Here is a 17,580-nt window from a genome sequence, read left to right as displayed (position 1 = left end):
GTTCAGAACTCTTGAGCAGTGATCTAGATATTGTCCTTTCTGACTTCAGAATATAGAAGGATGATTACTTATGCTAGAATGAAGCATATGCTAGAATGAAGGCATAGAGAATAAGAGATAATAAGTAGAGAGTAAGCAAGTCACTGGTATCTGGGAGTGCAGTTGGCTTCCTTATCCCAGCATTCTGCATCTGCAGATTCAACCAACAGCGGATCAAAAATACTAAAAAACAAAACAAAAAAAACCTTAATAATAAAAAATAATACAACAGCAAAATAATACAAAGAAAAATACAATATGACAACCACTTACATTGCATTTATATTGTATTAGGTATTATAAGTAACTTAGAGATGACTTAAAGCAGCTTGTCCGACCCTCAGTCTAGGACAGTTTTGAATGTGGCCCAACACAAATTTGTAAACTTTCCTAAAATGTTATGAGATTTTTAGTGTTTTTTTTTTTTTTTTTTTTGCCCATCAGCTATCATTAGTGTTAGTGTAGTATATGTATGTGTGGCCCAAGACAATTGTTCTTCTACCAGTGTGACCCAGGGAAGCCAAAAAATGGACAACCCAGTCTTAAAGTAATGCAGGAGGATGTTTGTGGGTTATTTGCAAATACTATGCAATTTTATGTAAGAGAACTTCTGCATTCTCAGATTTTGGTATGCAAGGGGGTATCCTAGAACCATCCCCCTGGGGCAGGAGAATTGCTTGAACCCTGGAGGCAGCACTCTACTACACTCCAGCCTGGGCAACACAGCGAGACTCCATCTCAAAAAAAATAATAATAAATAAAATTAGACTAGGTGTGGTGGCTCACACCTGTAATCCCAGCACTTTGGGAGGCTGAGGTGGGCGGATCACCTGAGGTCGGGAGTTTGAGACCAGCCTGGCCAACATGGGGAAACCCCGTCTCTACTAAAAATACAAAATTAGTCAGGTGTGGTGGCGCATGCCTGTAATCCCAGCTACTCAGGAGGCTGAGGCAGGAGAATCGCTTGAACCCAGAAGGTGGAGGCTGCAGTGAGCCGAGATCGCGTCATTGCACTCCAGCCTGGGCAACAAAAGTGAAACTCCATTTCCAAAAAAAAAAAAAAAAAGAAATTAAATTAAATAATTACAGTCTTTTCTTAGTTCCCCTTTTGAAACCGTCTTTGGAAACCTTATTGTTGTCTCATTATTTAATCTGTAGAACTCAAATTTAGATATATTATTCTAGTAAAGATCTGTGCTCATGGTAACAGAATGATTGAACTGTGTATAAATTCACACGAATGTGTTTGTATTTGTTTATTTGTTTGAGTTGGAAAGTAGGTAGAGAATAACAACAGCATTCCAATATTGTGTTTAATCAGCCCCCATGCTATCTAGTTATGTTGGGCTTTTGGTCTGCTGTGACCTCAGCATAATTATCTGTCATTTTTTCTGTTTTTCTGTTCTGTTTTGTTTTGTTTTTGAGACAGAGTTTCGCTCTTGTTGCCCAGGCTGGAGTGCAATGGTGCGATCTCGGCTCACTGCAACCTCTGCCTCCTGGCTTCAAGTGATTCTCCTGCCTCAGCCTCCCAAGTAGCTGGGATTACAGGCATGCACCACCACGCCTGGCTAATTTTTAGTAGAGACAAGGTTTCTCCATGTTGATCAGGCTGGTCTGCCTGCCTCAGCCTCCCAAAGTGCTGGGATTACAGGCATGAGCCACTGCACCTGGCTGTATTTCTATTTTTTAAAACAGGGTTATTGAGGTATAATTCACATGCCATAAAATTCATCCATTTAAAATATACAATTCAGGCCAGGCATGGTGGCTCACACCTCTAATCCCAGCACTTTGGGAGGCCAAGGCTGGTGGATCACCTAAGATCAGGAGTTTGATACCAACCTGGCTAACATGATGAAACCCTGTCTCTACTACAAAAAATTATCTGGGCATGGTGGCGGGTGCCTGTAATCCCAGCTACTTGGGAGGCTGAGGCAGGAGAATCACCTGAACCTGGGAGGTGGAAGCTGCAGTGAGCGGAGATCACACCATTGCACTCCAGCCTGGGCAACGAGCGAAACTCTGTCTCAAAACCAAACAAAAAACAACAAATGAAATATACAATTCAAAGGTTTTAGTATAAAGACAGAGTTCTGGAGCCATCATCACAAGCAATTTTAGGATATTTTCATTATCCAAAAAAGAAATTCCATGCCTATTTGCAATTGCTCCCAATTTCACCTCTAGCTTTCCTGACCCCCACCTTTAGCCCTTAGCAACCATGAATCTACTTTCTGTCTCTACAGACTTGCCTATTCTGGATCGTTCATATAATGGAATCATATAATATGTGGTCTTTTGTGACTGGCATCTTTTTTACTTAACATGTTTTCAGGGTTCATCCATGTAGCATGTATCAGTACTTCATTTTTTATTGCCAAATACTATTCCATTGTAAGGACAGACCACATTTTGTTTATCTGTTCATCAATTGATGGATATTTGGGTTGTTTCCACTTTTTGTCCATTATGAATAATACTACTGTGAACATTTGTGTACAAATTTTCTGTGGACACAAGTTTTCATTTTTCTTGGTTGTAAACTTAGGAGTGGAATTGCTGGGTGATTGAGTAACTCCATGTTAACATTTTGAGGAGCTGCCAAATTCTTTGAAAAGCAGCTGTACTGTTTTATGTTCTCTCCAGTAAGGTATGAGTTTCTGGTGTCTCTGCATCCTCCCCAGCAGCTGTCATTATCTGTTTTTTGATGGTGGTCATTGTAATGAGGATCATTCGTTTCTCCAGGTGATTTTGTTTTGCATTTCTCTAATGGCAAATTATGTTAAGCATCTGTCCTTATGATTATTGACTATTTGTGTGTGTATACATATATATTTTACTTTCTTTTCTTTCTTCCTTTTTTTTTGGAAACAGAGTCTCACTCTGTTGCCCAGGCTAGAATACAGTGGCATGATCTTGACTCACTGCAACCTCTGCCGCCTGGGCCCGATCGATTCTCCCACCTCAGCCTCCTGAGTAGTTGGGACTACAGGTGCACGCCACCGTGCCTGGCTAATTTTTGTATTTCTTGTAGAAAAGGGGTTTCACCATGTTTTCCAGGCTGGTCTTGAACTCCTGAGCTTAAGTGATCCACCCACCTCAGTGTATATATGTTTTTAAAGGTATACCTGTTTAAATCCTTTACCCATCATTCATTTGGGTTGTCTTTTATTTATGAGTTGTATTTATTGAAATATTTTGGATACAAGTCCTGTACTGCATAAATGTTTTGCAAATGTTTTCTTCCATTCTTTGGGTTGTACTTTCACTTTCCTGAGATTGTACTTCGAAGCACAAAAGTTTTAAATTTTGATGAACTTGTCATTCATTCTTTCTCATTCACTCCTTGAGCTCATGTTTGTTAAACACTGCCAAAGGCTAGGCATTGTGCAAGGAGCTAGGAATGGTGGTATGCTATCTTGTATGTTACCTCAGCTTTGGCTTAGTGAGTTTCTTTAATTTACTACTAGGGTGCTGGCTCATTGGGTAAGATACTACTCTTTGCTTTATGTGAAATGAGTGAAACCTGTGGATCTAAGATGAAAATATTTTTAGGCATAATAATTATAAGGCATTTAATTAATGAGTTAAGCAACAGTTAGCAGGTGTTTTTGGTTCTAAGAAGGTGTTCTAGGGCTTGCCTGGGTTATAATTTACTAGCAACAAGTGGCTCCTAGTCTTAAAGTTATAGGAACAAAATTATCAGCAGTTTTATCCATAAAATTATGAGCATAGCACAGTGGTGTGTGTCTGTAATCCTAACTAATTGGGAGGCTGAGGCAGGAGGATCACCCAGGAGTTCTGGGCTGTAGTGCACGATACCGATCAAGTGTCCACACTAAGTTTGGCATTGAAATGATGATTGACCCCTGGAGCAGGGGACTACCAGGTTGCTTCAGGAAGGGTGAACCAGGTTGGAATCTGAGCATATCAAAATTCCTGGGCTGATCAGTAGTGGGATTGTGCCTGTGAATAGCTACTGCATTTCAGCCTGGGCTATAGCAAGACCCTGTTTATTTAAAAAATTATTGTGAAAATTATCAGTTTTTCTGCATCTTCCACTTGGTAGGGATTGAATGTATTTTGTTCTTCACTGAATTGTCAACTGTGCAATATTGGTTGCTGTACTGTATTCGATTTTTTAAAATATATAATCTAGTAGTTGAAAGGATAGCAAAGATATATTTAATAAAACATATAAAATGAACCTGTTGTAAAACCATGTGTGTCGAAATAATTGTCTATTTTCTCAGGTAAAAGATGCCTGCTTTCTGCAGCCTATGTAGACAGCCACAAATGGGAAGCAAGAGAAAAAGAACATTACTGTCTTGGTATGTACCTATTGGACTATCATATGTGTCATTTTCGGTCACTCCGTATGTCTTCCATCATTTATTCACATAATGTATATATGAAATTATGCTTTTATGATTATTCAATTCAGATAAGTATGTTTTAAGTCTTAAACAGTTAGACTTTTATACATGGCAAAATCATTTGTATCCTGTTCATTTCTAATATTTCATTTTCACCTCCATGAGGAGGAATTTGAGGAGCTGCCTCAAAGGAAATGTAAACAGTTCCTTTCTTTTGTTTTTTGTCAATTTTTACCATATGGTTTCCATGCAGCCTGTCTGTTTTACAGAATTTCGTATTTTATATTTCGTCCTGTCTTATTGTCAATCTCTTTATTTTCTTAACTCCTCTTGTGGTCTTCAGAGCCCTTTTCGACTCTATTTCATTACCAGGTGACAGGTTTGAAGGCAGTTACAATCTCATGTAAGCTGTTTAGGCAAATAGTTGGTTAACATCTTCCCAGGCTTTGGGCTTGTAATTATACTTTCTTTTCTCCTGTTCCCTATGTCATGTTACACAGACAACAGCCTGTCTTTTGTAAAGTACCAAGCCCGAAAAGAAATCACTTACTCAATGAGCAGTTTTTAAAAATGTACATACTTTAGACTTTTGGTACTGCCTGCCCTTTGGTATATATAACATCATCGGAACATTAATAAAGTAAATAGATTGGTGATAGTTTTATGAGACTGATGTAATTTTTGGATCAATTCCTATGCTGATCTAATATATTCCCCCAGATTTCTTTTGCTGTTTTTTGGGCTTATGTCCGTTAAGAATAAAGTCCCCTGTGTTTATGGATTTTTCCCATAAGTGCAGGAGACATTGCTGTCTGTAATGGTACCTTATTGGGGTTTTCAAAGATCTCATCCTTTTCTTTACTGATGATGTGATTGCACAAGCAGAGTTGGTTGTGGCTCTGAAATGGGTGTATGTGCACAGGCCAGCGAAAGCAGAGCTGGGGAAGATCTGAAGATAAGTAATCGTAGCTTCTCCATAAGAAACTTACATTCTGATTCTCTCTGTAAGAGGCCTGGGGTAGCCTTCTTGTCTCTTCTTTCACCATCTTGAAACTGAATTCATAGTTAATATAATCTATCTATACTTACTGTTTTAAAAATCAGTATATGACCGGGTGTGGTGGCTCACACCTATAACCCCCGCACTTTGGGAGGCTGAGGCGGGTGGATCACAAGGTCAGGAGGTCAAGACCAACCTGGCCAAAATGGCGAAACCCTGCCATTTTACTAAAAAACACAAAAATTAGCTGGGCACAGTGGCAGGCGCCTGTAATCCCAGCCACTCCGGAGGCTGAGGCAGGAGAATTGCTTGAACCCGGGAGGCAGAGGTTGCAGTGAGCCAGATCGTGCCACTACACTCTAGCCTGGGCGACAGAGCAAGACTTGGTCTCAAAAAAAAAAAAAAAAAAATCAATATGACTCCTTCGCCATGATACAGAGGAGAAACAAAAGGGGAGTAACTTAAACAATATGTATTTCAATTTGTAAACAAATGTCTAGGCAAAACTATACCAAGAAACAATGAAACAAGTAAATATTGCATATAAATGTGGAATAATTATAGACATGGAAAAAGAGTAGATGGGTACAGATGTGGTATACTGGTGAATTCAAATACCAGGAGTGGCAGTATCATAATGACATAATTTTATTTATAGAATGAACTCTTGGTAAAGTTCTGACTGATTCAAAGGTCTGTCTTCCTTCAATATAGAGTTGCATTTATGGAAAATTCACCTTATTTTCCTTAAAAAAATACTTTGCTTATATGAAAAATGGAGTTAGTTCCATTAATTATAAACGGGTTGTTTTTGGTGGTATAATTGGTGTAATTGTTATGTCACAAATGGCATGGCAAATTTTTTTTATCTTTTAATTTGGAAATAATTTTGTTGTTATTGTCATTGTTGAGAGAGTTTGCACTGTTGCCCAGGCTGGAGTACAGTGACGTGATCTTGGCTCACTGCAACCTCCGCCTCCTGAGTTCAAGTGATTCTCCTGCCTCCACCTACTGAGTACCTTGGGTTACAGGTGCAAGCCACCATGCCCAGCTAATTTTTGCATTTTTAATAGAGACAGGGTTTTGCCTATTGGCCAGGCTGGTCTTGAACTCCTGGCATCAGGTGATCCGCCCGCCTCAGCCTCCCAAAGTGCTGGGATTACAGACTTGAGCCACCGCGCCCAGGGGGAAGTAATTTATAAAAATAATAACTTATAAAAACTGCAAAGAACTCCTCTATATCTGTCCTAGTTTGTTTTCTGTTGTTTATAACAGAATACCTGAAACTGGATCATTTATCAAGAAAAGGAATTTATTTCTTACATTTAGAGAGGCTGAGAAGGCCAGCGTTGAGGGGTGGCATCTGGTGAGAGCCTTCCTGCTGGTGAGGACTCTGTAGAGTCCTGAGGTAGCTCAGGGCATCACATGGAGAGGGGGCTGAGCATGGTAGCTCAGGTCTCTCTTCCTCTTACAAAGCCACCAGTCCACTTCCATGATAACCCATTAGTCCATGAATGGATTAATTCATTCATCAGGGGCGAGCCCTCATGATCCACTGGCCTCTCAATACTGTTACACTGGGGATTAAATTTCAACATGAGTTTCAGAGGAGACAAATATTTAAACCACAGCACTACTTTTACTCATGTTCACCTGTTGTTACCATTTTGATTCATTTGTTTTTGCTTTCTCTCTCCTCCTTCCCCATGTATACACACTTTCTTTAATCATTTGGCAGTTTGTTTCATATATTATAGCTCTTTATCCTGAATACTTCAATGTACATTACCTGAGACAAGGATATTCTATTGTATAATCATAGCACAGTTACCAACTTGAGAAATTTTGACATTAATATCATACTTTACTATTCATATCCCAATTTTGGAAATTGACCCAATAATGTCTCTCATAGCATTTTTCCTCATCCAGTACAGGATGCGGTCTAGAATCATAGTCCCTTATCCTTTGTTTCTTATGACATTGTCCTATATATTTTTAAAAAATTCAATCTCTTTGTAATAGAATATTCCTCTTTTTTGGATTTTTCTGTTATTTTCTCATTGTTATGCTTCCCCAGCCAGAATACTCTCAGTAATGTTGTGCTCCTGCCAGGGTATCACATGTGGACATACCTGATACCTTATGCCTTCACTGGTGATGTCAACTTTGATCACCTAGTCAACTGTGTCTGATTTCTTCACTGTAGAGTTACTGTTTTTCTCCCTTCTGATTAATGGGCTATTCTTGAAGAGACACTTTAATACAATGCAGATATCTGTTGCTTATCAAAAGTTTGCTCTTAGATTTAGCATCCATTCATGGCTTTAGCCTGAATCAATCTTTACTATAATGGTTGCAAAGTAATGGTTTTCCAACTCTGAAAATTTCTCCAGATTTACTAGCTAACACTCAGTATTCTACTATAAGGAAGAACTGCTCCTTTTCTCTCATTTCTTTCTCATTTATCTGTTTATTATCATGCATTATGTTTAAATCATCAATTTGTGAATTTTTTAAATGATTCATTACCCTCAATTATTTTGATGGTCTAATTATCGCAGACTTGGCTGATAGAAGCCCTTTCAAGCTGGCTTCCATTTTCCCCCAACCCCCTCTTTTTTGATAACTTACTTTCTCTCATATAACAAGGTGTTTCAGGCTCACTGTGCACCTTTCCTGGCCTACCCCTGGAATCAACCATTTCTCCAAGGAGCTCTGGTTACTTTTGGTGAGGAATAGCAGTAGAAACCAAGATCTAGGTGCTAGGTGTCCTTTTGCTACTGTGAAATTTTTGCTTCTTGGCCCATTCAGTGGACAGTTCTGGAAAAAAAAAAAAAATGAATGCACATACACATAAACACATACATGTACACATATGCATGTACATATACCATATATATTTTGCAAATATTGAATTCACACCAATCCCAAGTTCATCCCCATGGGATTCTTCTTGCCTTGCTCCAGTCCATATTTGTATCTCCTGTCTTCCATACTGAGAGCTCTGACTCCCACTAGAGACAGTGTTTTGATGTACGGGACAGTCTCAGCATTGCAGGTCATCTGAATTCCCTGTTTTCTGTCCATTAAGTGCCAGTAATGCCTTCCAGTCATTGTGACAATCAAGAACAACCTCCACATATCCTAAAATGCTCTATAAGGCCAATACTATACCTTTAGGGAACCACTGTTCTAGTGATCAGATCAGTATGGACTCATAGTTCTACAGCAAGGCGTGTTCTGATGTGCCATATATGAATTATAAGCAAAGTACAGTGAAGCACAGATGAGGGAATGACGAATTCCAGGAAAGCTTATTAACACTTTCCTAGGTATGTAGGGATGATTAGGAAATGAGGCCACTAGGTTTGGTGTCTTAGTGTTGGGTATAGTCAGTAACACAAATCCAGGGAACATTGTCACGGATATCTGAGTAAGCAGTAACTGTTTGCCAAAGAATGAGTATAATAATCTGCAACAGGGCTGCACGCAGTGGCGCACGCCTGTAATCCCAGCACTTTGGGAGGCTGAGGCAGGCCAGCCTGGCCAACATGGTGAAACCCCGTCTCTACTAAATTACAAAAATTTGTCGGGCGTGGTGACGCACACCTGTAATCCCAGCTGCTACGGAGGCTGAAGCAGGAGAATCGTTTGAACCCGGGAGGCAGAGGTTGCAGTGAGCCAGAGATCACGCCGCTGCACTCCAGCCTGGGCAACAGAGCCGACCCTGTCTCAAAAAAAAAAAAAAAAAAAGTCTGCAATGAGTAAATATAACATGGAGACATTTGTCCCCTTTTCTCAGTTAAGACTAGTTTTCTTGGAAAAGCAGTACTAGCCACCATTTACTGAATTCTTTCCTGCCACCGTGACAGCTGTCCCCTCTGCCTAGAATATCTTTCTACATCCTGAATCTCTTCAGTCAGAATCGATATTTCCTGCCCTATATTTCAGCACTGTGTGCCTTCCTTGTGTGTGATGTGCTGAAGTCTGCACTTGGGAGGCCGACTTCTGGGTGTCAGTCCCAGTTCTGCGGCTTTCAGCCGTCACACTTGGTTTCTGTGCCTATAAATTAGAGATGATGGTAATGCCTGCCTCGCCGTCTGACATGCAGGTGCTTCAGAAATATGTGGACCGAGGAGTCTCTAGGCCCCTTGTTTTTAGCCCTATATAAAACGCGTGAGGTGAAATAAGGTTTTTGAACTCACACTGCTTGGAAGAAAGAGAGCTTTTGAGACTTTTTCCTACTGTGTACTGGAACGTAATTGTTGCCGCTTTTTTTCAAATGGACATTGTTTTCGGTTCTACTCGACATCACTACTTGCTTTCCCTCATTTTTATTTGAGCGTTTGGGTTGAGCTATTGGCACTGAGCAGGTAGGCCACAAGTTAGGGAGAGCGCCCGTGGCTCCAGCTCTGGAGATGGGACAGTAGGTGGCAGTGTGGCCCCTGCGGGAATCCGCCGCCCCTCGGGTGGAACGTGGCGAGTGGGCGCGGGGCTGTCGGGTAATGTGCGCACGCAAGGCCGCGCCCAGCATGTGGAGCGCTGTGATTGGGCGCCGCCATCCAGAGGGCCGTGAGGTGCTCGGAGCGGGCTCGCTGATTGGGGGAGGGAGGAGGGCCGATATGAGGCTTTCACCGCTCCCATCCCCATTGGAGAGCGAGGCAGCAAGGGACACTGCGGCGTGTGGGTGTGGGCTTCATCCGCCAGAGCGCAGTCTCCCCTGAGCCATGCCCCGCCTGGGAGGACGGCGACAGAGACGTTCTGGCCTCTGAGTCTGCGTGCGGTTCCGGTGCCCCCCTCTACGTCCTCGTGGCTGATTGTGCCAGAGAGCTCCTTGGGGAGGGCCCTAGCGTAAGGGCAGTTTCCCAGCGCCAGGGACAATGCCGCGTCTAGGACCTGCGCCCGCGCTGCGTCCCGAGGGCCCCGGTGCGAACGTCAGAACGCTGCCCCGTTCCGCGCTCTCAGCAGCCAGCCAGGGCCGATACCCATTCCACTGTAGAGAGGAGGAAACGGGGCGAGAGCCTGACTTTCCTTTCCGCCCAAAAAAGTTTCTCAGTGATTGCTGTAGTACCTGAGACTCTACCATAGGGTCTTCCGTCTACATTAAAGTAGTCGATTTCTTCTTTAAAATACTTCTATTAGAGTGTAATATACATACTAAAAAGTGTGCAAGTCATAATATAGACATAGATGAATTATCACAAAGCAAGTAAACCTGTGTAGGAAGCAGAGCATTCCTACTACCCCAGAAGCCCTTATTGTGGGCCCCACTTAGTCTCTCCGAAGGTAACCGGTATCCTGACTTCTAACGCCACAGATTTTTTTTTTTTAATGTTTTAACATTTGACACCTTGGTATAAGGAGCCACCTTTACCCATCAACTGGCTTCAACAATTATCAGCTCTTAGTCTTTGTTTTATCTTATTACTGTTTCCCCATCCCGATGCTTTGGTTAATTTTGAAGGAGATCCCAGGCAGTAAATCATTTCATCCGTAAATATTTTGATATTGATCTCCAAAAGATAAGGATACTTTTCAATACCATTATCACACCTAAAATATTAATAGAGTTGTAAATATCACGAAATATCCAGTTAGTGTTCAGATATCCCTGATACTCTTTTTTTTTTTTTTTTTGAGACGGAGTCTCCCTCTGTGGCCTAGGCTGGAGTGCAGTGGCGCGATCGCGGCTCACTGCAAGCTCCGCCTCCCGGGTTCAGGCCATTCTCCTGCCTCAGCCTCCGGAGTAGCTAGCTGGGACTGCAGGTGCCCGGCTAATTTTTTTTTGTATTTTTAGTAGAGACGGAGTTTCACCATGTTGGGCAGGATGGTCTCGATCTTCTGACCTTGTAATCTACCCGTCTCAGCCTCCCAAAGTGCTGGGATTACAGGCGTAAGCCACCAGGCCCTGCCTTTTTTTTTTTTTTTTTTTTTTTTTTTGACACGGAGTATTGCTCTTGTCACCCAGGTTGGAGTGCAATGGCACGATCTCAGCTCACTGCAACCTCCACCTCTCGGGTTCAAGAGATTCTCCTGCCTCAGCCTCCCGAGTAACTGGGATTACAGGCGCCCGCCACCACGCCTGGCTTTTTGTATTTTTAGTGGAGATGAGGTTTCGCCTTTTTGGTCGTGCTGGTCTGAAACTCCTGACCTCGTGATCCGCCCACCTCGGCCTCCCCAAGTGCTGGGATTACAGGCGTGAGCCACCGTGCCTGGCTCAGATATCCCTGATACTCTCATATTTTTTTTTTTTTTATGATTTCGTTGAATCAGGATCCAAATAAAGGCTCGTGTATAATACAGTTGGTTGCTATGTGCCCCCCTTAACTCTTTCTGAATCTTTTTAATAGAAACATACAGAAGTAGAGAGAGTAGAATAAACCCCTGTGTACTGTCACCCAGCTCCAGCAGTTATCAATTCCCTACCAATGTTGTTTCATCCCTCCCCACCTGTTCACCAGATTACTTTTTAACAAACTTAATTATCGGGTTATTTTGTATATATTTTGATATGTACCTCTAAAAGATAAGAATTTTTTAAAACGTAGCTAATCATACTATTCTAAAAAACTAGTACTTCTGTAATATTAAATATTCCATTAATGTTCACATTATTGGGAAGCTCCCTGAGTTCCATGAGAGGAAGTTTTCTTGAGTCTCTCTGCCAAGGAGCGAGCACCCAGGTGACTGGAGCTGAATTGGCTTCATGAGCTCTACTGGATTAAATATCTTATTTCTGATTTTTCAGATCACAAATCTTGGGACACGTTTGGTTTGGGTTACTGTTTTGCTTGTTTGTGTTGGTTTCTGTTGGTTTGTTGGTTTGTTTTCTGTTGATTTGTTTTTGGAGAACCTCCTTTTTGAATCCAAAGAGTATTTGATTGACACATTTGCATTCAGGTCTGTCTCTTACAGACACTTCTTCCATTTTAGCTGAGATTTCGTTTTGCTGTGTCATTTTGGCTCTAGGCGCCTTTGGCTTTTTGCATGAATATTTCAGATCCTGCTCTTGAGGCCTGATGGAGATTTTCTGAAGTCTGCTTTCTTAACTTTTGTCAGTTCCATATTTGCATCTCTGTGGCATCTATTCATTTTCCAGTTTTCATATTTGCCAAGTTCTAGAGATGGGTCTGACTTGTGCATATCACCCTTCTTTAATCTCAATAGTATATATGTACACAAAGCTTGCTTTCATGTTTTTCCTTTATTGGATTTATTTATGTTAAAGCTTCTGATGACAGACAAATAGAAGGAAGTCTAAAACTCTATGTCCAGATTGGTTGCTAGGCTAGTTTTCCATACTTCCTTCTGTATATTCAGTGCATGATATATGTCATGTGTCCTCGTTTTTCTTTTAAAATGTGGGAAACAAAAACAGTTTCAGCCTGTATTTTTCAAGATCAGTTCTTCTAGGACGGACAATAATAATCTGTATCTGTTTCTTTATTACATAAATTAGATAAGGTATGCAGATGACCATAAGCCCAGAAAGAGTTTAGTGTTGCCTGAAAGGGTAACAGTAACGTGCAGTTATGTAGAAAAGAAAAACTGAAACCGTTTTTCACCCAAAGCTACCAGGATTCAATAAAGGATTCATCTTTTTCTTCAGTGACCTTCATTATCACAGCTTTGCCTCAGAGACCACACTCTTTTTTAAGGCTTGTTTTTCAACACATCTCTACTACAGATTTTGTGACAGAATTTTATGTACTGTGAAGCTGTGTTACTTTGGTGTGCACCAGGTTAAAATTATCTTGGCAAAATGAATTTTTGGTCATTATGCAGTGACCCACATAATCTATAAAACAGCTTTTTGCCTGTAATCTGTTGTGTCTGATATTAATGCAACTGTACCAGCTTTATTTTGGCTTCCTAGTGTGTTTTTAATATATTTTCAACTCTTCTGTGTTTATATGATTTATATAGCTAGCTTTTATATTTTTAACCAACCTGCCAATCATTATCTTTTAACTAGAAAGTTTCATCTATTTACATTGTCATTTCATGATTACCACTATAATTGGATTTATTTCTGTCACATTTTGTGATTGGTTTCATCTTTCTTTTTTTTCCTTTTTTATTTTTGGATTGATTTTTACTTTTGGATTATTTTTGTTTTGTACATTTTTTTCCCCTCCACTGGTCTGGAGATTATATCCTCTACTTTTTTCGAGATCATTGCCCTTTAACTTCTAAAATGCATATTTAGCTTAAATTGTAATGCTCATCACACTTTACTATCCTTTAGAACACCTTAGGTCCACACACATGTCTAACCATATGCTCTTGTCTAATAATAAAGTCTTATCCTTTAAAACACACATAACATTCTTTTAAACAGTCAGTTTCTGCCCCCCCACCCCGCCCAATTTAACCAATTTTATTTACTTACTGTTCTTTCTAGCATCCAAGTTTTCCTTAAAGGATGTTTTTCCTTCTTCCTAAAAGAAGTTTCTAAGTAACTTCTAAAAAGTTCCTTTAGTGAGTTCTAAAACGTACCTTTAGTGAGTATTAGTTGCTAATACATTATCTGTTTTTGTTTGTCCAAAAATGTCTTCATTTTGCCCTTATCCTTTATTTATTTATTTATTTATTTATTTATTTATTTTTATTTATTTATTTTTTTTTTTTATTTGAGACGAGGTCTTGCTCTGTTGCCCAGACTGGCCTCCAATTCCTGGGCTTCAGTGATCCTCCCACCTCAGCCTCCTGAGTAGCTGGGACTACAAGCACATGCCAGCATACCTGTATTTTGCCCTTATTTTTTAAAGATAGTTTTGCTACATATGCAATTTTAGGTTGATAGTTTATACTTGCAACATTTTGAACATTTTTTTCTATTTTCTGGATTTTATCATTCCTATTTAGAAAACACCTGTTAATATAGGTGTTTCTTTCTTTGTAATTTCTCTTTTCTTTCTGGCCACTTTTGAGATCCTCTCATTCATCATTTTCAAAATAATAATTTTACTTTTTTGACTTGAGACTGTATACATATCCTGAATCTAGAAACCTATATTTTTTATCAGTTCTAAAAAATTCTCATCATTGTCTCGTCATACATTCTTATTCATTTTTCTATATTTTTGCTCTTTTACAGTTCTCATTTTTATCTTTGTAGCATTCTGTGTAATTTTTTTTATCTGCCTTTCAGTTCACTCTCACTTCACCTGTGTCTAACCTGCTTTTTAACTTATTCATTGTTTACTTTTTATGGCTTTGATGAGGTATTCTTCACATAAAATAAACTATGCGTATTTAAATGTACAATTTGATCAGTTTTGACCAATGTACAGGTGTATATGTCCGTAAAGTCATCACCACGATCAAGATATTGAGCATATCTGTCACCTGCTGAAGTTTTCTCCTATTCTTTAATCCTTTTCTCCTTCCGCTTCCAGCCCTACACCCCAAATTCCCAGGCGACCGTGGATATGCTTTTTTGTCACTGTAGAATAGTTTACATTTTTTAGAATTTTATATAGTAAAGTCAACTCTTTAAACAAAATTCTCAGCTTGAGAATTTTGAGAAGAGTGGGTTAAATCCCCCAAAGAGGCATGAGGGCTGACTTTGTAATTTATAATCCTCAGGGGACAAGAATCCTGGTTGTTTACTTTTTAGGGTACGTTATTGTAGTGATAAGTTTTACCTTTTCACTTCAGGTGTAGTTCCCCTAGGTGGTCCTGGCTTTACCTGAGGATCTCTGAACGAGTTTCTCATCTTACAAGTATTGGTTTTATCCTCCCTTCCCCATAAGTCATTGAAACTAAAGCCCTCCATCACTGTAGATCATCATATGCTCTCAAAAGGACTGCTCCCGTCAAAAGGACTGCTCCCTTGAATACTCCAAGTTTATGTTCTCATCTTGCCTTTGGCCTCTGACAGTTACATCTACCTTCTTGAAAGCTCAATCATATGTTTGGGGGGAAAATGGATATTTTGTTTTATTTTTATAGTAGGAAGAATTTTTTTAAAGATATTTAATTCATCTTATTCCAGCAATGGAATTCCTATTCAGCATCTTCTTTGAGCATAGGAGCAACATCTAGGACTTCTTCTGTGTTCCCTCCCCTGGTTGTTTCCAAACATAACTGATGATGTTTCATTAACTACAATCTTCTGGGGCTATTGTTTAAGTCTCTGGCGCTACCTCAAACGCAGAGAATTAGAGTCTCCCTCTGGGTGAAAAAAATCCTAGGAATCTGAAGTTTTAAAGCCCCTCAGGCAATCTGAATCCTCACCCAGGCTTCTGGGCCATTGCACTCTTACTGGGAATAGTGCGGGGTTCTCAATAAAATCTTATATATTCTGAGATCGTTAATAGTATTGGTTTCTTCAAAGGGGAAGGGCATTTTTAGTATACATTTTATTTTCAGGACATGCTTCCACATTGTCTGTCTAGCTCTAAATTTTGTTAAATGAAGAATTCAAATTTCAGATCCATTTTCCCATATAGTCTGTTGTCCACAGCCATCAGCCACCATATGTATTCCTGAGGAGCTGAGTAGCAAGCAAAAAAGTATCTTCTTTGGCACCTCTCTTTGAACAAAACCTGGGCATCTGCTGGCCCCTCACTGAAACGTGAGGTGGGATATTGACTGTGGAAGCCCACAGTCCAGAAGCCTGTGGCGCTGGCCCTCTGCACACCGCAGCTGCCCCAGCTTTCCTGGCCGTCCCTGCTCTGTGCAGTTTTCTGCCTCATTCATCATGGCAGCGCTATACTGTGAGGTGATTGGCCACATAATATATTTAGCAGCAAACCTTTCTCTGACTTGGAATATGCAAATGTTATTCATTAGATGCTGGCTCTGCAGCTGTTACCTTTTCTGAGGCTCCAGCCAATTTCACTTGACTAAAGATTCCTTGGTGGGAAGGATTCACATGCAATCTTGAGTTACCACACTACAGAGGTGATCAGTGAAGCCACCTCATTCCAGAGTTTGGTTATACATTGTGCACAATGTGAAACCCACAAAGAAATGATGGGTTTTTCATTTTAATTAGGCCATAGATCCTGCTCTTGCTATTTTAAGTTAAATTGTAAATTTCGGGTAGAGGGAGGTAATTTCTCATATTGCCTATCATCTAAACACAAGAGCCTTCATTATGAAATGATCATAAAGATTTGCTATTATGAGAGAGACATTTAACATAAACGTCTACTGTAAACAAGTAGATTTAGTGCTATTAAGTTGCCTTAGTGTGAAGGGGGTTTAAGGACTTTTTTGTTTTTATTTTGTTTTAATCACTTGGCTTCAATCCCTTTAAGACAGTCATAAGAAAAGCTAATTGCTTTTATATCATATCAAGTTCTAAAGTTGTTTTCCCCCAGTAGGTACTGAGTCATTGAGATCAATCCCTCAGGGAAAAAAGAGGAAAAAATGGTTAAATGCAGAATAGGTTTTCAACAAATACTTATTACTTGATCATTTCTGCTTGTGTCCTTATTACCTGATAAACCAATTTCTTCCACCAGGGAGTAAACAAACCTTGGAAACCCAATTGCTTTTTTGTTTCTTCCTTTTCTTCCTTTGATTCATTTCTTTAGGTATTTACTAGGTGCCTTTTATGGAACTGTTCTAGGGACTGAGAATGTGTATCTTAGTAATTACATGGATTTTATTTTTAGTGTGAGAGACAGAAAAAACAACACAAATTAGCATTTGTTGGTTTTTATCCTGATTGGCTGATTTATCTTTTAAAAGGCTCACTCAGACTGCTGGGTGGAGATTAGATAATAAGGGTGGGGACAAGAGTTAAAACAAGGTCGAGAGATGACAGATATTGGCGGCTTAGCAGTGGTGGTGATGAGAAATATATACTTATATTTCAAATCTAGAGCCTATAGGATTTACTGACAAATTGGTTATAGAGTGTGAAAAGAATGGGGTCAAGGATGATGCCTCCATTTTTAGACTGAGTAAACCAGCCAATATAGTGGTCATTTACTGAGATGGGAAAAGCAGATGGAGAGTGGAAGTTTGAGGAAATAAGAGAACATGTGATGTTTATATACCTATTAGACACCCAAATGGAAATATCACCTATGCAATTGGAAATGCAAGTCTGAAGTTAAAGGGAGAAGTGTGGGTAGGTATGTCCATGTGGAGCCAACCATCTATAGGTGATGGTTAAAGCTGTGGCAGAGAATGAGATCACCT

General features: G+C 39.9%; 1 protein-coding gene across 2 annotated transcripts in view; it reads left to right on the top strand.

Annotated features, from left to right (window-relative positions):
• The window catches only part of MRPS27 (mitochondrial ribosomal protein S27), a 99,621-nt gene that overhangs the window by 1,761 nt on the left and 80,280 nt on the right, over positions 1 to 17,580 (top strand). Inside the window, exons 2-3 of one of the 2 annotated variants that reach the window (XM_065546373.1) lie at positions 2,686 to 2,784; positions 4,293 to 4,370. Coding sequence is in view for 1 of the 2 variants with exons in the window: in XM_005557122.4 (XP_005557179.3) it covers positions 4,293 to 4,370 (78 nt within the window). In the remaining variant the exon portion in view is untranslated. The remainder of the gene's footprint in view (positions 1 to 2,685; positions 2,785 to 4,292; positions 4,371 to 17,580) is intronic. The other variant, XM_005557122.4, reaches the window with a different exon arrangement.

Source organism: Macaca fascicularis, chromosome 6, assembly GCF_037993035.2.
Source record: "Macaca fascicularis isolate 582-1 chromosome 6, T2T-MFA8v1.1".
NCBI lineage: Eukaryota > Metazoa > Chordata > Mammalia > Primates > Cercopithecidae > Macaca > Macaca fascicularis.
This window is presented reverse-complemented; position numbering and strand designations above follow the sequence as displayed.